General features: G+C 25.8%; 3 protein-coding genes and 1 long non-coding RNA gene across 5 annotated transcripts in view; 1 reads left to right on the plus strand and 3 right to left on the minus strand.

Moving 5' to 3' along the window:
- Positions 1-21267, plus strand: part of LOC122853110 (xaa-Pro aminopeptidase ApepP-like) — a 34493-nt gene that overhangs the window by 9286 nt on the left and 3940 nt on the right. For both annotated transcript variants that reach the window (XM_044153372.1, XM_044153371.1), the window contains exon 2: positions 20996-21219. In XM_044153372.1, the coding sequence (XP_044009307.1) occupies positions 20996-21219 (224 nt within the window). The remainder of the gene's footprint in view (positions 1-20995; positions 21220-21267) is intronic.
- On the minus strand, positions 109-1556 carry LOC122853113. Its single transcript, XR_006373889.1, has 3 exons — positions 1317-1556; positions 837-1049; positions 109-774 (listed from the first exon to the last, which is right to left on the minus strand). It is a non-coding gene; the product is annotated as an uncharacterized LOC122853113 (long non-coding RNA).
- Positions 8952-11197, minus strand: LOC122853112 (esterase FE4-like). Its single transcript, XM_044153375.1, has 9 exons — positions 11006-11197; positions 10639-10927; positions 10377-10562; positions 10112-10311; positions 9868-10036; positions 9629-9795; positions 9424-9568; positions 9209-9341; positions 8952-9132 (listed from the first exon to the last, which is right to left on the minus strand). The coding sequence occupies exons 1-9, from the start codon at positions 11195-11197 to the stop codon at positions 8952-8954; spliced, it is 1662 nt and encodes a 553-aa protein (XP_044009310.1).
- On the minus strand, positions 14451-17053 carry LOC122853111 (esterase FE4-like). Its single transcript, XM_044153373.1, has 9 exons — positions 16862-17053; positions 16494-16782; positions 16211-16396; positions 15943-16142; positions 15696-15864; positions 15447-15613; positions 15226-15370; positions 15016-15148; positions 14451-14939 (listed from the first exon to the last, which is right to left on the minus strand). The coding sequence occupies exons 1-9, from the start codon at positions 17051-17053 to the stop codon at positions 14759-14761; spliced, it is 1662 nt and encodes a 553-aa protein (XP_044009308.1). The 3' UTR covers positions 14451-14758.

Genomic DNA, 21267 nt, shown 5'->3' on the forward strand with positions numbered 1-21267 from the left:
TTTGATAATAATGACAAGTCTAATAGTTATTTGTTTAAATTAAAAAAAATTTTTTCGTTTCAATAGAAATTATTCTTTCTAAAATTTATTTATTGTTATTATCGTTATTATTTTTTTTCCAACAGAGCACCATAATATCATATATTTTTTTAGGTGAATGCTCAGATTTGGCTAATCTAGATCCGTTCTAAATTCTGTTCTTGTAAACATTTTTAGCTAACCCAAAATCACAAATTTTCGCAATATTTCCATTAGACGTGCTGCTAAATTACCATGGGGTATCTCGAAATAAACAATGGAAATATTGTAAAAATTTGTGATTTTGGGCTAGCTAAAAATGTCTAAAAAAATATCAAGAACATGGAAATCATATTGAATATAATAAGATATATTTAACTGAATCAGATGTTTGGGCTTTTGGAGTGCTACTATGGGAAATTTTCACTCTTGGAATGACACCGTATCCAGGTTAGGGCGGGAAACGACTATATTTCTTTTAAAAGAATTGATCTAGATTAGCCAAACCTGAGTATTCAACTCAAAAAATATATGATATTATGGCAGTCCGTAAGAAAAAAAACCCACAAGATCATCCAACTTTCTATCACTTGGAAGAAATACTATCCGAGTGTTTGGAAGATTATTTCTTTTTAATATTCTATATGTAATTTACTCAATGCATGCAACAACCCATTTAGTTTTTTCACTTTCTGTATCAGCCAACATCAACGTATGATTTCTTAAACCAGGTCGTTCCAGCAAAGACGTTGTAATCTATTTAAAAAAAATAAATTTAATTATTATTAAACAAATAAATAAATAAAAATTATATTTACCCTGAATATGCATGGAATGTCTTTTTTAGTTGCATGAATAACATCAGACTCACGTACTGAACGAACACCAAAAATATAATTTAAAGTCACAAACAAAAATTAATTGACGTACCCATCCTTTTTCAACTGATAAGTCACTGTGTGACTAATTGATTGACTGTGTGATGATGATGTTTTAATTAATAATTCATGAGATGATGGAGATGTTGGATCCTATACAAAAAAAAAAAATTTTAATTAATAAAAAAGCTCGTAATAATTGACACTAAATTATATAATAATTTTTTAATTTAAAAAATAGAATAATATCGAGCTTGATGTATATAGAAATAAAACTACCAATTTCGATAACATAACAAAAAATCAATCACGAAATTAAAAATAAAAAACTATATTACGTTACGCAAAAAAAAAAAAGAAAAAAATGATGTGGAAAAAAAAAAATTATTTAAAAATAATAAATAAAAAAAAAAAATTTACCTTATTTAATTTTAGTGTCACATCCATGAAGACTAGAGGACCTCATCTAGGAATCGAGGACCTCTAGTCTTCATGGTCACGTCAGTTGCTTGTGGAGCTCAAAGTGCAACTGAAAATTAATCGAAAGTCGGGACACTGCTCGGTTGTGCTAGTTGCAGTCGATTCTTAGATAACGCTAATCACATATGACTAATCATTTTTTAAATTGATATTTTTTTTTTTTAAACGTGTCTAAAAAAATTTCCGATAACGAAAAAAAATTTAAAAAAATAACCGATTAGGTAGTTTTAAATAGAAACAGAGAACCAAGAGCTACTGATAAGACAAAACACGTCAGAGCATAGAACACGTCAAAGCATAAAAAATAAAAAAAAAAAAACCTTGAATATGATAAACTTTCCAATGCTCGTGTCGATATTTTTTTACCAAATATGGTAATATTCAAATTTACTAAAGAGATTTTTTAAATTAATAACAAATGTATGTACTTTCTTTATAAATTTTAAATCGTTTGTTTAATTTGTTTTTTTTTTTTTTATTTTTTTGTATTGCAACTATATTGATTGACTTTATTATATATAGTCCAGTTAATTTCTTTCAATCACGAATTAAAAATAAAAAGCATTTATATTAATAAATTATTTTTAATATTATTAATTATCACAAAATATTATTGTAGAATTATTAAACAGTGGTTACTATATTTTAGTTTTATTTATTTAATTGTTTTTTATTATAGTTAATGAATTATTAATTATTAATTTTATTATTAATAATTATAAAATTGTATACAAGATTTTTTTTTTTTAATTTCCATTCATGAAGTGCACTTAAAATGTCTTAATTTATTTTGACATATTTACATGTGTATATATTGTGTTGTTTTTTTAAATGAAAATTACGATAACGAAAAATATTTTTTTTCTACAACGAATGTCAATAGATAAAATATAAAATTAAATGTAAACATTTTGCCTTGATTTTTAAATAATTAAATAAATATTTGTTGTAAATTTTTTGTTGTAATTAGTTAATATTTTGTCTCGAATGATCATCTATAAATAATATATTATTAACTTTTATAATTTCAACTAAATAAAATATATTTATTTATTTATTAAGCCCAGCAGTATTGAACCAAAGTAGTAACTATATATTAAATTATTTAAAAGAAAAAAATTTTAATTATTTATACCAGTGTATTAATATATATGTATATGCATATTAAAAAGAGACAATAAACATTTTTACAAATAAAATATCTCGCAAGCTCTATGCTACCCTGTCATTCATAAGCCATAATATAGTAAAAACACTCGGATAATATTTTTTTTTTAAATAAATTTTATAAGAAAACATTATCTTTGTATATTGTCTTAATTTTTTTGTTTTCTATCAGACTCAACAAATAGCAAAGTTATTTTTAGTCAAGGTAATTTTAAGTATTGTCTTTGGTATTTTTTGCCGTAAAAAATGTCGCGTAATGTACCAGGTGAGCATGTATACTGTCAGTAATTGTAAAATATAAAAAGGTATGTCAAGTATTACGCAAGCGCATATAAAAAAAAATGTAATATATTTTAATATTACATGTTGAAACATACATGTTGTATATATATATTTTACAACTGAACAAGTTATTTCACTCAACTTCTGTTATCCTGGATAATTGCAAATTTTTTTTGACTTAAATTTTTACAATATTTTATAAATTTTTTTATATACAGTGTATATAATTGTTTATATTTTGAGTTTTAGAAAATTCAAAATATATTTTTTTTATTATTGTTTGTTTAAAAAATATATTTATATTAAAGTTTAATATATTATAGTATCATATAGATCCACATATATATAGCGATATGTTTTTTTGCAGTATATATTTGTTTATGTCATCCTGATAAAAGAGTGTTCTATTCGTTCTAATACATAACTCCCGGTTTATTCAACAACTGTGATATCTCAATACCTCTACTATCAACCATCTAAACTTCAACAAGAAAATATATATACATAATTCAATTCAAGACCTAACTAAGTGTTCTGAATTCACCTAAGGATTTCATCTATTATGATTTATGATTAACAAGTCCTATACCACAACGAACCAATCTAGAAGTTAATTTTTGTATCCTAAATTTTTTGGAACAGCACCTAAAATTTCTACTCGGTTGAATTACTTCGATAATCATTGCAGAGAATTTTTGATTGGAGGTTTTTGTTAAGATTTTTGTTGTATATTTGACTTGAGTCCTGCAAACATTTCCTTAGCCAATTTTCATAAGTTTTAATGTTTTTTAAACCCCAAAAAATTGTTTTTTAAATATAATAATGTAAACTATTTTAATAATTATTGTAAGCCTTCGACACTGATGTTTCTCTAATATTTTATAGTCTGATTCATGCCACTTTCTCATAAATTGATTATTGCAATTGGTCTTATACATACAAACATTTTTCTTCAAACTAATAATGTAAATTTCCAAAATATTCTGTACAAATGCACAAGAGTGTTGAAGGTTTATGATGAGATATTCAATAATCTCCAAAACATGCAGGATTTAATATTATATTTTTTCTTGAATGGTTAAATTTTTTTGACTATTCTTCTGACGACTGTATACAAAACAGCTGTAGTTTCTAGCATAGGTTTTTATTATTTATTATTTATTTTTTTTTGGGTTCGTTGAGGCCATACATGAATTTAAAATCCATGGATGACGATATAGCATGTGTTTACAATGAACACAAAGATATATATGTTCAACCAAAACTAGTATAGCAGCTGGTCAATATATGACAATGTAGGGTATAAAAAATAAAACTATTATATAACTAACGGACACTCAAACAGCCCTTGTTACGTGGGGTTGAAACATCTACCTTAATAACATGTTTTCCTGATACCTAACCGCCCTTGTTTTCCAATAAACACCAAGCAAGTATTTACTTTTTTAGGGCTATAAAAATATTAATTCAAAATGACACTATTATCATCGAAAGTCAGATCAATTTGTATATAGAAAAAAAATCAATGAAATATTTTCAAAAGGGTTACAATTAGTATATTAATTCATCAATGAAAATAAATTAAAATTTCAAATTATTTTATGTGAACCTTGTGGTGGTGTGGTGGTGCAAAATGTCCATCAGCAAGTACATATATATATTACTATAATAATTTCTCTACCAACCAAGTTTATATACCTCCCTGTTCCATTTCCGGTCGAGTTTCTACTGTCAGGTTATTTCGTGACATTCAATAGCCTTCGATTTATCGATTATGTGTATGTATTCTCGACGTCCTTTTCTTTACAGTACTTGCGCATTTGTATGTACGTAATCCATTCGCTTTATAAATGTACATAGTGCATATACATGAATAAATATGTGTATACAAAGAGAGACGAGATTTTAGAGAGCTCTATTACTCTATGCTACCCGGTTTGAAGAACCAATCGAGAACTTCTAGTTTTCCAATTTGACATGCTTCTATTTATCGGTTATCGAACACCTCAATGCCACTTGTGTATTTATAACTATTTCAATAAATTTCATTATTTTTTCTATTTAATTATTTCTCTGTTATACAGATCTTTATAAACTCGATATTTATTTATTTTTCTAATCATTTACAAAATATTTGTACTCTATATATTTTTATTTCTATATTGTAAATTTTTTTTTTTTTTTTATTCTTTACTAATTATTAATTTTTAGAGTTTTTTTTTTTTTTAATTGACATTTTTTGGAAAATTACAAGCTTCTTATTGACAATGAAAAAATGATATAAAATAATATACTTGTGTATAATTAAACTTTAAATTTTTTAAAATAATTATTAGATGCTTAGAAAAAAAAATAAAATAAAATAGAATTTAATAAAAAGTAAGAAACCCCAGTGATGATTCTGCGTTCCTTGTAAGGAGGTAAATTGGCAAAGACCTCTTTTACTTTCCAGTATATAAAACTATTATACATTGGATGGTTTCTAATCCAAACAAAGCTTGCAAAATCCTTCAACCCTTTCCTACATTTTGCCTTTGATAATATCAAAATTATTTTTTTTATCCAGGTAAATAACAGTATCATTTTTCAACCTTTGATTTTGGTTTAAATTTTAAAATTGAGCTTGAATTAACATCGATTCATATGTCTACAACCAAAAGTGCTAAATTCAAACGACAAAAAAAAATAATTCTGAAATATGTAATTTAAAATCCATATTAAAATTTGCAATAATAATAATTTTTTTTAAATAATTGAAATAAAAAAGACATTTCAAAATTAATTTTAATATTAATATTTGTATATTAAAAATATTTCTAAAAGTTTATTTCTATTCTAATTAACATAACATCTAATAAATTTTAAAACAAGTTAAATTTCAATGTAAAATTGTCTAATAAAAAATAAATTAAATTTACACAAATATATTATTATTATAGCTCATATTAAAATGCATTTAAACAACCCCTTTTTTTAGGGGATGATATATAAAAAGCTTCAATTTATAAAGAGTTACCAACTCAAAAATATAATGCTCTGTTTCAGTGGCGGGCATCCGCGACGCTTCGACCCTCAAAAGAAATTTTTAATAACAACAATAATATTAATAAAAGAAAAAAAAATAGTATTACTGTATAAAAATAAGAGATAAATCTTTTTCTATAATAGTGAGATCTTTTTCGTTTGTATAAACTTACAAAAGAGAGTCTGGTAAAAATCCTTGGGGTCATGTTGAGTTGGCCACTTAAGCAACGTCACATCTCACTAGTGCCAGGAAAACAGAAGATTAAAGTTGGTACAATAATCATGCTGCTGATGATGTTTATATGTATATATTATTTTTATATATACATCATGAGAATTATGTTTGTATTGGTGACGAGGTGGAAATATTGGTGCATTGTATTGATAAATTTAAAATTATTCAACTCTATATATCTATATTTTTTTAAATGCCATTCTCTTTTTTTTTTTTTTTATTTTTGTATGACCATATATTGAGCTGTTCTACTTTCAATGTCAGGGTGTTATTTTTTTTATCTTTTGCACACGCTATATGTCAATTTTATATTATTGATTTTTAGCACAGCGCATGTACAGATGATGTAAAATATTCAAAGAGCTTTTAAGATAATACAAATGGAAAAAAAATATATAAATAGTAAATTTAAAAAATATGTATAGGGGTTTTAATTTTAATACTTGAAAATATTTATTATATATTTTTTTGTAAATAGATAATAGATATATGGGTGAACTGTTATTTATTTATATAAATATAGCAAGACTTGATTGTTATAAAATATTATTAATAATGATAACTAAATATTAATTAATAGATATTGTGAATGGAGTTAAAATTTTTAACTTATTTATTTTCTTGGAGGAAAATTTTTTATGTTCAAGAAGGAAGGAGCTTTTATTTTAACTCGTTAAGGAGCTTTTATTTTTATTTTTTTTCATCAAGCAACCCTTGTTTTAGAAATTTAACAATGTTATTATCTGTTTTCCTGATTATAAAAGCCTCGAATCACCCCAAATCGAAGTGTAGGCTTGAAATATACCCCCATTTTCACCCTATTTTGTGCCCACAAACGAAAAAGCTACCCTTAATTTCTAAAACTTCGATATTACCAAAGAGCTTTCTCAAAGCTTCCGCAGTACACAATTTTACATCAAGCGTATATACGCATATAGAAATAAAGCCCATATAAAAAATATTTTTAAAAAATACATAAACGAATTTAAATAAAATTATATACATTAAAAAAAATATCTATACATAAAATATAAAAGATCAATGTTTTACTCCGAGATGTATGCATGTTTGAGGTAACACCCAGGTAAGAGTAAGGCCTAAAATAGCTGCTCAAAGTTATTGTCTCCTAATCGATGCACGAGAAAAATCATCGTGAGACGCGAACCACTGATCAAATACTTTCTCGATTTAAGAAACTTTTCATTTAAATCACCATTTACTTTTTTTTTTTTTTTTCTTTTTTTACAAACAATTATTTATCAACACAAAATAGTATCAAAAATATATCATGAAAATTAATTAATATTTTTTTTGAATGATAAATAATTTATATTAAAATCATTATGATGATTATCAACAAAGAAAAATGATAAATTATTATTTTAGGTTTTTATGAATAATTGTTGAGTAAAGGTAAGAAATTATATTGATGAAAAAAATATACCAGTTTTGATATTATGTTATCCTGATGATGAGAAACTGAACATCATCTCGAGACATGGTCCAGCTCACAGCATCTCGTTCTCATCTCTTCCAGGATCTCTTGATGATTTTTAATATTTTCATCTTATCTAACTATCTACATCAGATTTTTAAGAATTTTTTTATTTTAAATTTAATTTGAAAATCTAGTGTCTGGTCATCTGCAATATCATCATGGATCATTTTTTTTTTTTGTTACTTTATTCATGTGCTAGTACTACTATTACTAGTCCAAAATATTCTGATTTTATTTTTAAATGATTTAAAAATATTATATAAGTTGTATAAAATTCAAAAAGATATTTATTTCAACGTCAAACTATTTTTAAGGACATCTCTTCAACAGCATGCTCACTTGGTTCAAGCACCCGGTTCAAAATAACTTTTTCTCAAAAGTATGTTTTATTATTATATAAATGAAATAACTTGCGATCTTCTAGTAGATATTAAAATAGAATTTTTATTATATTAAAAATAGTATTTATATTTTTATTTAATATTTTTGTTTAAAATAATTTTAAGCGAAAAATAAAAAGCATTATTCAAATATTAAAATAATCATCATTAATAAAAGCGATAGGGAAATAATTTTATATATATTACTAGAAAAAAATTAAACTAGATAAATATCATTACTTAAAAAATGTTGCAAAAATTTAAATCTAAAGTTTACTCTAAATTATCAAAAAAAAAAAAAACTGGAATATAAAAAAAAGTAAAATTGAAAAATTGAATCAATGAATAAAAAATACTTTGAATGAACTTGACTAATTATTGAATCACCCCAAAAATACTCCGATTTAAAAATAAAAAAATAATTCTAAATAATGATACTATTTTTTCATTCAATAAAAAATTTAATAATAATTATTTTAATTTCAAAAAATAGAATACTTGGCTAGATGTAAAGTTGCAAGTTGTGATTTAAAAAAAAAAAAATTGTATAGAGTATATAAAAGTGAAGGGCATATGGTTGGTACTGGTATATGTATATGGAATTGTCTTGTTGTAAAACAAGTGTACTGAGTATTTGCAATGAGGTTTTGATACTTTCATGAATGTATACTTTCCTGTTAACTTCTAGACAATGGAGTGAGTATTGAAGCAACGACTGCAACATAATCAAAGCACATAGTATAGCCTCAAAGAGCATCGACCGATGCATTCCTAGACAAATCTTCAGGCAACTAGGAATACTAGTAGATTTACCAGTAGTTGCTTTTTATTTTTAATGTACACTTTACATGTATGTAAGTTTATATATACATGTATTGAACTGTACATATGCTACGTACATACACTGCGTACTTGTATATATACAACTTGTATAAGAACAATTTATAACAGTGCAAAATAAATTTTTTAATGAATTACATTATTATCTATCAATTAAATAATTCATAATAATCACCAAGTACATTCATAAATATTTTTGACCATAAATCTAGTCTTTTTGGTATTATAGATTTTTTTAATTCAAGTTCATCGCTTATTTCCAGATAATTTCCCTCGTCTCCCATTGGCTCCCATTTAACTTTGGTCACTTCCACTGATGAGCTTGGATCTCTGTTGATTAATAATAATTGCATTTATTTTTTTAGCCTATTTATTTTATATAATAATTATCAACTTTTTTATTTACCCTGTTTTTGCAAAATTTGTCCATAATTCTACAAATTCATTTGTCATTTTTTCTTCTCGACTACCTGGTTGAGGTAAATTTTTAAAATGATGAGAATAAAATTCATATGTCAGGTCATCACCATGTACAACACCTGATAACATGTTAATTAAAAATTTGGATAAAAATATTTGTTTTGTTTTTTAAAATTAAAATAAGAAATTTTTTTAGTTTACCTGTTTCAAAATTAAATAATGATTTTGACAATCCAAATGGTGCTTTAAAATTAAAATCATACTGATAAACTGGTGATGTGTTTATTGAATTTATAATTTTAGCTGACATTCCAACTGGAATACTGAAGAGCACATCACTCATTAACTGAATAAAAAAATTATTTAATTAGTTTAAATATAAATATACAAAATATAATTGACTTACATCAGTAAATTCCATTTCAGCTGATGGATCAATTGTTTTATCATTGAAATAAAATTTTTTAATCATATTTCCAGTTTCTTCTCGCATTTTTTGATCTGTCATATTAAGTTCTTTCGGTAGAAAAAGATCAAAATTATTTTCAAACTCCGGAATCAATGGATAAATTGCTAAAAAATAATCATAAATTATTATCAAATTGAAAAATGACTGTAAATTTTTTATAATAATAAAATACATACCTCCTAAGAAAAGGAGAGCTTCTTCGGATGTTATTCCAATGATCAAAGGAACATCTAAAATTTTTTTTGACTTAATCATGTGCCAAGGATCGGCTGGTAGAAAAATTTCCTGGCCAAAATCAGCTTCAACAACTGGTTTAAACAAGTGTGAATCACCTCGAAGTAGATCCTAGACATAGATTGAATTTCATTACTCAAAAAAAAGTAAAAATCAATACACAAAAAATATTGTTTAAATTGAGACCACTGGATTTTCAGATTCGAGACTCGCTTTCACCACATCATGAGTTGGAAGTGCAGCCAATTTATGAACTAATTCAGCACTATCAGTCTCATGAATTCCCAAATTCTCAGCAAGTCTCATTGCTGTTTCTTTTGCATCATATGACAATGCCCATGAGCATAATGCAGAACCACTCTGTAAAATTGCCTGATTGAAAAGACCTATCGAAATAACATAAACCAAATTAATGATCAAATTTACAGACTGGATTATAAATTTATTTTACCAGTAGACATTGGTGACATCATGTGATACATAACAGATACACCACCAGCATTTTGTCCGACAATTGTAACTCTATTTGGACTACCACCAAAATTAACAATATTATTTTTAATCCATTTCAATGCCATCACTTGATCTTTCAAGCCAGCATTACCAGGTGCATTGGCATCATTGGTACTTAAAAATCCTAAAATTAAACAACTAAAATTATTATTATTTTTCACATATATTTAAAATGTTGAATAAATTTAAATTATAAATACCAGATGCTCCTAATCGATAATTCAATGTAACAACAACAACGTCATGTTCTAATAAATAATCTGGACCAAACATACTATCATCACCAGATCCAAAATTAAAACCACCACCATGAATGAAAACCATAACAGCTCTTTCTGCTCCAGTGTCTGGTCCAGGTGTGTATACATTTAAAAATAAACAATCATCATCACCAACAATTTTTTGTTGACCAAAGCAAAAATATACACAACTTGAGCCATGCTTTGTTGCATCCAATACACCACTCCATCCATCAGCAGCTTGTGGTGCCTGAAAAATAAATTAATTTATATCATTTTTTAAAATTTCATTCTCTATTTTTTCTGATGGAAAATAAATAAAGTATACCTGGAATTTATTAGGACCAACATTTGGCTTGGCATAAGGAATTCCCTTGAAACTGTACATTGTCATGCCATGATATACAGTTGTTGTTTTTAGTCCTTTCAATGTACCCTGAGCAATATCCAGGGTAACTTCATCATCAGCCAAAATCAATGTCAATCCTAAACTACAAATAACTAGACGAACAAACCACATTTTCAATTTTTAATATTTCACTTTACAATGAATCAATTCGTTGTTGTACTAGACGTTTATATTGATTTCATGAATGCCAAGTGCACGAGCCTTAACTGATTGTCATCTAATTTATAATGAGAAAATATACTTTACAATCTTTTATTATTATACATGATTTGAATTTTTTCAAATTGTAGTATAACGTATTTTGCTTAGAAAATAAAAAAAAATAAAATTCCTATATAACTGAAAATTATGAAGATAAGTGAGCTCATTAACGTAGATAATTTCAGGTATTAATGATGAATTGATGATAGATAAAAATGTATTGACAACGTAAGACTATTATCTATTTTTCAACTTATAAAAATACATAAATATTCCAAGTTATTTTTTTGTTATTTTCTACGTTATAGAATTAAATATATTACTGATGGAAAAAAAAATTTAACAAATGCAAATTCATAATTATTATCATTTAAAAAATATTGAATTGATTATTATAATATTTGTAATTTAGGAATCTTATTGATGAAATAATAATTTAGAATCACCCAACGCATTCATAAACATTTTAAATATATATTTTTCATATAAGTTTATATAAGTGTACTACATATATATGTATCAATATATTTGTATAAAGAACAATATTTATTTATTCATTTAACAGTGCAAATTTTTTAATGAATTACATTATTATCTATCAATTAAATAATTTATAATGATCACCAAGTACATTCATAAATATTTTTGACCATAAGCCTAATCTTTTTGATATTATAGATTTTTTTAATTCAAATTCATCACTCATTTCCAGATAATTTCCCTCGTCTCCCATTGGCTCCCATTTAACTTTGGTCACTTCCATTGATGAGCTTGGATCTCTGTTGATTAATAATAATTGCATTTATTTTTTTATCATATTTATTTTATATAATAATTATCAACTTTTTTATTTACCCTGTTTTTGCAAAGTTCGTCCATAATTCTACAAATTCATTTGTCATTTTTTCTTCTCGACTACCTGGTTGAGGTAAATTCTTCAAATCATGTGAATAAAATTCATATGCCATATCGTCACTATGACAAACAACTAATGACAGATAGAATGTAATATTTTTTTCTTAATTCACTGTTTATTTACGGCTATTTAAAAAAATAAAAATTATTAAACTTACCATCTATACTATCATAATATGGTTTCGACAATCCAATGGCTCCATGGAAGTTGAAATAATACTGATAAACCGGTGATGTATTTTGAGAATTCATTATTTTTGATGCTATGCCAATAGCAGCATTGAAAATACTGTCACTAACAAACTGAAAAATTTAATAATATTAAAATAAAAATATTTATCTCGTAATACAATATTTGAAAAATATGAGACTTAAATTACTTCAGTCAGATCCATTATTGTTGATAAGTCAATTTTTTTGCCATCGAAATAAAATTGTTTAATCATGTCTGTTGTCTGTTTTATCATTTCTGGATCAGTCATATTTAGTTCTTTTGGTAAAAACATATCAAGATGATCCTCAATTTCCAGAGGCATTTTTAACATTGCTAAAATTTTTAAATATTAGCAAATGAAAATGATAATTATCGTTAAATAATAATTGAAAATTTACATACGATTCGTAAATAGACCAGCTTCTTGAGCTGTTATTCCAATCATGACAGGAACATCTGCATATTTTTTTGATTTAATCAATTCCCAGGGATTTGATGGTAGAAAAATTTCTTGACCAACGTCAGGCTCAACAACTGGTGAAAAGAAAAAAAATTCACCACGGAGAAAACCCTACATACAAAAACAAAATAAATTAATTTATAGTTTTTAATTACCAATTTATTAAATAGATGTTTTTTTTTATTAATATTACCAGTTGATTACTGGCTTCTCTAGTGGCTTTGACAATATCATGAGTTGGTATTTCAGCAAGTTTTTTAACAAGATCAGCAGTGTCACTTGCATGAATACCTAATTGTTCAGCAACTTTCATTGCTCTGTCTTTTCCATCATAGACAAGTGCCCAAGGATTTAGTGCAGTACCACTTTGCATAATCGCTCGACTAAAAAGGCCTATTCAAGATGAAAATAAATATTTTTATAAACATCATAAGGCAAAGTGATTTAATTATTTAAATTACCAGCAGACATTGGTGACATCATATGATACATTACAGACGAACCACCCGAACTCTGTCCAAGTATTGTAACTCTACTTGGAGAACCACCAAAGTTTTCAATATTATTTTGAATCCATTTTAATGCCATAACTTGATCTTTTGAACCTGCATTACCAGGTGCATTTTCATCACCAGTGCTTAAGAGTCCTTTTAAAGAGAGAAAAGTTTGTAAAATATTTTCACATAAAACAGTTTTAAACGATTATATCTAGAAAAAAAAATTTTAATACTAGCCTGTAAGACCTAATCTGTAATTCAATGTAATAACAACAACATCACGTTCAATTAAAAAATCTGGACCATAAAAACTATCATCACCAGATCCATGATTAAAACCACCACCATGAATGAAAAGCATTACAGCTCTTTTTGCTTCAGCATCTGGTCCAGGTGTATAAACATTTAAAAATAAACAGTCATCATCACCAACAACTTTTTGCTGTACATCGCAAAAATATACACAGCTTGATCCATGCTTTGTTGCATCCAATACACCACTCCATCCATCAGCAGCTTGTGGTGCCTGAAAAATAAATTAATTTATATAATTTTTTGAAATTTCATTCTCTATTTTTTCTGATGGAAAATAAATAAAGTATACCTGAAATTTATTAGGACCAACATTTGGCTTGGCGTAAGGAATTCCCTTGAAACTGTACATTGTCATGCCATGATATACAGTTGTTGTTTTTAGTCCTTTCAATGTACCCTGAGCAATATCCAGGGTAACTTCATCATCACCCAAAATTAATGTCAATCCTAAACTACAAGTAACTAGACGAACAAACCACATTTTTAACTTTTAATATTTCACTTTACAATGAATAAATTCGTTGTTGTACTTGACGTTTATATTGACTTCATAAATACCAATTATCTAATTTATTATGAGAGGATATACTTTACAACCTTTTATTATGCTGCATGATTTGAATTTTTTGTAAAGTGTAGCATGACATATGTTGATATGAAAAAATAAAATCTAAATGTAATTGAAAATTTCAGGTATTACATTCATGACATGTAAGATTCTGTTAACGAGGTATCATGATAATGTATTTACTAAATTTAATATTTTTATTTTTATTGTAGTATTTTAATATTCATGCACTAAATATAGCATTTATCTTTTGTCTTATTGAAATATTATTATAATTTAATTTTTATATAATAACATCAGTTGACATTTCTCATCATCTACATGATGAATCTTTATTTTTGTTGCAAAAAAAAATTAACCACCGTCAACTGTCAAGATGTAGACAAACAAAACATGATAAGGATTTAAGTATAAATAAAATTTAAGAAATGCATCAATTATTGTTAACAAAATACTGTATTGATTACTATAATAAATGTGATTTCAACAAATTATTAGTCTTTTAATTAAATAATTCATAATAACCATCAAGTATATTAAAAAATATTTTTGACCATAAGCCTAATCTTTTTGATATTATAGATTTTTTTAATTCAAGTTCATCACTCATTTCCAGATAATTTCCCTCGTCTCCCATTGGCTCCCATTTAACTTTAGTCACTTCCATTGATGAGCTTGGATCTCTGTTGATTAATAATAATTGCACTTATTTTTTTATCCCATTTATTTTATATAATAATTATCAACTTTTTTATTTACCCTGTTTTTGCAAAATTTGTCCATAATTCTACAAATTCATTTGTCATTTTTTCTTCTCGACTACCTGGTTGAGGTAGATTTTTAAAATGATGTGAATAAAATTCATATGTCAGGTCATCACCATGTAGTACACCTAATTAAAAAATTATTTTTTAAATATTTTCCATGTTTGTTTTGTTTTTGTTTAAATTGAAATTTTATTAAATTTACCATTTTCAAGGTTAAATACTGATTTCATCAATCCAATAGGTGCTTGAAAATTAAAATAATACTGATAAACTGGTGATGTATTTCGAGAATTAATTATTTTTGATGCCATACAGACGCCAGCATTAAAAATACCATCACTTAAAAGCTAAAAAATTAAATTATAAAAAATATTCATTCAGTTGTTGTTTTATGAAATTTTAAAATTATCATTTTGTAATTACATCAATCAATTCCATTTCCGTTGATGAATCAACTTTTTTTCCATCGAAATAAAATTCTTCAAGTATTTGCCCTGCTTGTTTACGCGTTTCCGGATCAGTAATGTTAAGTTCTTTCGGTACAAACATATCGAAATGGTCCTCAAACGCTGAAGTCATTGTTAGCGCCACTAAAAATTATTTCGAATTTATTATCTATAATTTATTAATTATTTTTAAATACCAATTATTATAAAATATAAATACACATACTTCCTGTAAATAGACCAGCTTCGTGTGCTGTTATTCCAATCATAAGTGGGACATCTGAAATTCTTTGTGTTTTAATTATTTCCCAAGGATTTGATGGTAGAAAAATTTCTTGACCAACGTCAGGTTCAACAACTGGTACAAATGTATGCAAATCACCTTGAAGTAAACCCTAGACGTATAAAAAAGTTAATTAATTATTTATAGTAACAAATTAATTTACTAATTAAAATTAGTTTTTTAATATTACCATCGGATTGACAACGTCAATGCTAGCTTTGACAATATCATAAGTTGGTATTTCAGCAAGTTTTTTAACAAGATCAGCAGTGTCACTTGCATGGATACCTAATTGTTCAGCAACTTTCATTGCTCTATCTTTTCCATCATACGCAAGTGCCCATGAACTTAGTGCAGTACCACTTTGCATAATTGCTCGTTTAAAAAGACCTATTAAAGATGAATATAATTATTTTTAAAAGTATCATAGGGCTAGTTGATTTAATTATTTAAATTACCAGCAGACATTGGTGACATCATATGATACATCACAGATGCGCCACCAGAACTTTGTCCAAATATTGTAACTTTAAGTGGACAACCACCAAAATTTTCAATATTATTTCTTATCCATCTTAACACCATCACTTGATCTTTCAAGCCAGCATTACCAGGAGCATTTTCATCACCAGTGCTTAAAAATCCTTTACGAAAAAAAGAAAATTCATAAATAATTTTAACAATATTATTATTTTTACTGGAACAATTTTAAATATTTAGAAAAAAAAATTGAATACTAGCCTGCAGCTCCTAATCTGTAGTTAAAGGTAACAACAACAACATCACGTTCAATTAAAAAATCAGGACCAAACATACTATCATCACCAGATCCTTGATTATAACCACCACCATGGATGTAAACCATAACAGATCTTCTTGCTTCAGTGTCTGGTCCAGGTGTATAGACATTTAAAAATAAACAATCATCATCACCAACAATTTTTTGTTGTACACTGCAAAAACTAACACAACTTGATCCATGCTTTGTTGCATCCAATACACCACTCCATCCATCAGCAGCTTGTGGTGCCTGGAAAAATAAATTAATTTATATCATTTTTTAAAATTTCATTCTCTATTTTTTCTGATGGAGAATAAATAAAGTATACCTGAAATTTATTAGGACCAACATTTGGCTTGGCGTAAGGAATTCCCTTGAAACTGTACATTGTCATGCCATGATATACTGTTGTTGTTTTTAGTCCTTTCAATGTACCCTGAGCAATATCCAGGGTAACTTCATCATCACCCAAAACTAATGTCAATCCTAAACTACAAATAACTAGACGAACAAACCACATTTTTAACTTTTAATATTTCACTTCACAATGAATCAATTCAATGTTGTACTTGACATTTATATTCCTCTCGTAGAAACATTATATGATGACGAAAAATAAAAATTACGTATTACATAAATCATGACATGACTTGCAATTTTTTACTGCAACAATCAAATTGTAATTTTTTTTTTTATATTAGAATTTTTGTAATTTTTCATGAACAATATCAAATAATTTTTCATGTTAAAAAAATTTTAATAATATTAATTTATTTAATTATTAACGCATTTTATTTAAAATTTATTTTAAATTTTTTAATTTTCTCGACTGTGTTTATCTCAATCGTGACGAGTTGAAAACCATGACCACGGATAATACAAGTTACTCGTGTGTCGTAAGGTTGAGTAACAAGGTAACATAAAGTTGCATAGAGTTTATTCGAAATACGTCAGCAAAGTGCACACGTGTATAGCATCATAAGGTCTCTGTTTTACTATATACTATTAATATTGATTCTATTCAACGAATCTACTATTTTTAATTTATTTTATAAATTTATTTTAAACTTTATCAAAAATTCTCCAATAAAATTAGATAAACACAAATTGAAAATAAAGTCTACTCTTCATCTAAATATATAGTATAAAAAAAAAATAATTAATGTCTATACAGAAAACTTGTAGTTAAAATTTGACGAATCATCATGAATTGTTCACATTTCTGACGTCAATTTTATAATTTAAAAAATAACATATACAATTTCAAGTAAATAAAATGCCAAATAAATGTTTAATTATAAATTTAAATTCAAAACAAAGGACCTTGCTGTTTTTATTTATTAATGATATTATATGGATTCATTTACATCACACTAAATTATACATGGCTTCATTTCTCGTAAAACAACTTTTTTCATTGCATAATATTTCAACAAACAAGTCATTCTTTAATTTATTTTTATCATTATAACTTGATATAACAATCAATTGGTTTTCTACAAATAAAATACTATTAATTATTTTTATTCATCCTTTATCATTTAGATTTATTCAAATAATTTTGAATAATCTCCCAATAAATTTTTATACAATCCAGCCCAAAATTTCATACGTTCCTTGAATATTGATTTTTCCATACTTAAATTTTCTCCAATGTCAAGGTAATTTTCATCATTACCAAGTGGTTCCCATTTTAATTTTACAATGTCCATTTTTGCTGATGGATCACTAAAAAATCATCAACATTATAATTATTAAAAAAAAAAATTAAATTATTTTCATTTACCCTTCTTTAGCAAAATTTGCCCAAAGCTCCAAAATTTCATCAGTTTTTTTTGCAACTGGTGAACCAGATACTGGTTTATTATTAAAAATATTTGAATAAAATTGATAGCTCAGTTCGTCACCATGAACAGCTCCAGCTGAAAATATATTTGTATAGTATTTAAAAAATAACCATTGTATAATTATTAATTAATAATTGATAAATATTAAAATATATATTACAACTTGTTGATTTAAATATATTTTTTATAAATCCAAATGTCGTGTTGTAATTAAAAAGATATTCATAAACTGGCGATGTAATTCGTGAACTTAACATTCTCGCTGTCAGCAGTGTACCATGGTTAAAAATAACATCACTTAGAAGCTGAATATTCATAAAAATTAATTATAAATTACATTTAAATAGAAAAAAAAAATAACTTACATTTGTAATTTCATTTTTTGTATCTTGATTAACTGGCCTCGAGTTGAAATATAATTTTTCGATTGAATCACTGATGTCATTTATTTTTTTCGAATCAGTTATGTTAATAATTTTTGGTATAAAAATAGAATAATTACTTTTTAATTGTTGAATTATTGGCAATGAAACTGTAATAAATTTTCAAACAATTATTTAATTAAATTTTCATGAAATAAAAAAATATTCAATTAAATTCGTTAATTAAATTCGAAACGTAGAATGTAAAATTTTAATAATATTTCTATGTAGTAATAAATTTACAAAATTATGTATTTAAATTTAATTTAATAAAAAATAAAATTTAAACTCTACTTAATTTTAATACTGTAATAAAATTTTAATATCAAAATTAAAACAAGTATTTAAAAGTTAACGTATTTTTTTTAAATAAAAAAATTCGTAATTAGATAATTACCGTCTGTAAAAATTCCAGCTTCTTGTGCAGTTACACCAATGATAACTGGTACATCAGCAACATCACCATACTTAAAAATTTCCCATGGATTATTTGATAGAAAAACATTTTGTCCTGAGTTTATTTCAACTGATGGTGCAAAAATATTCATTTCACCAGCAAAAATATTCTAAAAATAAATAGTAAAAAAAATTGTTAAAATTAAATTAATAATTTTAATGATTAGTAGTTAATTATTTCAACTTTTGTTGGCATTAATTCCATGGTAGCTTTAACGATATCCTTGGTTGAAATATCTTTGAGTTTGTTCATTACATCTTCAGTATTTTTAACAGTTATACCAAGTTTTGTTGCCAACATTAAAGCATCGTCTTTAGGAGTCAAAGATATTGCCCAAGGACAAGCAAATGAACCACTTTGAATAATTGCACTTTTAAATAGACCTATTAATAAAAATGAATTAATTAATTAAATACAAGAAGTAGACATTGAGCTTAACTAATTAATTTATTAATAGTTATTTAATTTTGTGTTCGTACCTTGAGACATTGGAGATAACATGTGATATTGTACTGAAGAAGCACCAGCATTATGACCAAGTATGGTTACCCTATCAGGACAACCACCAAAATTAATTATATTATTTTGAATCCATTTTAAAGCTAACACTTGATCTTTTAATCCAGCATTTGCAACTCCATCATCACTACCAACATTTATAAAACCTGTTGAAATAAAATCCATGGTAGATCAATGAAAAATTCAATTGATAAATCAAGGGTGACTTACCAACAGCGCCTAATCTATATTCCAATGTAACAACAACAATGTCTTTTTCAATGAAAAAATCAGCTCCATAAAATTGATCATCGGCTGAACCAGTGTCATAGCCACCTCCATGAATAAAAACAATAACTGCTTTTTTTGCATCTGTACTTGGATCAGGAGTGTATACATTCAAGTACAGACAATCTTCATCACCAACAATTTCATTTTTTATCATACAATAAAATACACATGATGATTTAAATTTTGTTGCATCTCGTGGACCAGTCCAACTATCAGCTGCTTCAGAAATCTATGAAATATCAATTAATCTTCATGAAAAAAAATGAATAATATTTTATAAAGAATTAATTTTAATACATATAATAATTACTTGAAATTTATTTTTACCAATGTTTGGCTTTGCATATGGTATCCCCAAAAAACTAAACATTGGAACACCATGATAAACACTTGTTGTTTTTATACCTTGAAGACTTCCTTGATCTGTATTCAGTAAAACCTTTTCATCAGCCATTAATTGACCGACAATAAAACACCAAATAAATTTTTGTAACATTTTGTTTATTTTGTTTTTCTTCAACAATTGTTGTTGTAAATTATTTGGTTAACATTTGGCTTTTATATATCAATTTTATCCAGGAATAAAATCATTATTTTTTCAAAGATTATCAGCCGGATATTGTGTGATACTTAATAATCGTAATTACAAAAATAAAATTACAAATATCCTGTTATTTTTGTAATTTTAATAATTGATTGAATTTTATTATCAAATGATAACTTGATACAAGGTTTTTATTTTTATTCAATCGAAATTATTCAATAATTTCGAAAAAAAAAAAAAAAATTCAATGCCACTTGTTAGAAATTTATTTGTTTACGATAATTTACAAACACTTAATATATTTAATTTTTATTACAAGTTGATTGCAGTAATAAAACTGATTGTAAATTATGTAAAAAAAAAAAATAAATGCTGGTTAACATTATTCTATTTTTGTTGATAGGCTTGATAACAAATCAAGGTAATGGATTATCCGAGCCACCATTAAATTACAATGGTTCAAAAAGATTTGCCTGTCCAGAATATGCCTACAATGATCATCAACCAACTGATAGATTTGATTCATCAATTGTCCTGCGACAATTACGATCAGAAATGATTCGCATGTCTTCAATACAAGACAAACCACTTGATGGATACATCACAACCTCGGATGATGATCATCAGGTAAATTTATTATTAAATATAAATTCTATATTTCTATTTTTATAAAAC

Source organism: Aphidius gifuensis, linkage group LG3 (genome assembly GCF_014905175.1).
Source record: "Aphidius gifuensis isolate YNYX2018 linkage group LG3, ASM1490517v1, whole genome shotgun sequence".
NCBI classification, from domain to species: domain Eukaryota; kingdom Metazoa; phylum Arthropoda; class Insecta; order Hymenoptera; family Braconidae; genus Aphidius; species Aphidius gifuensis.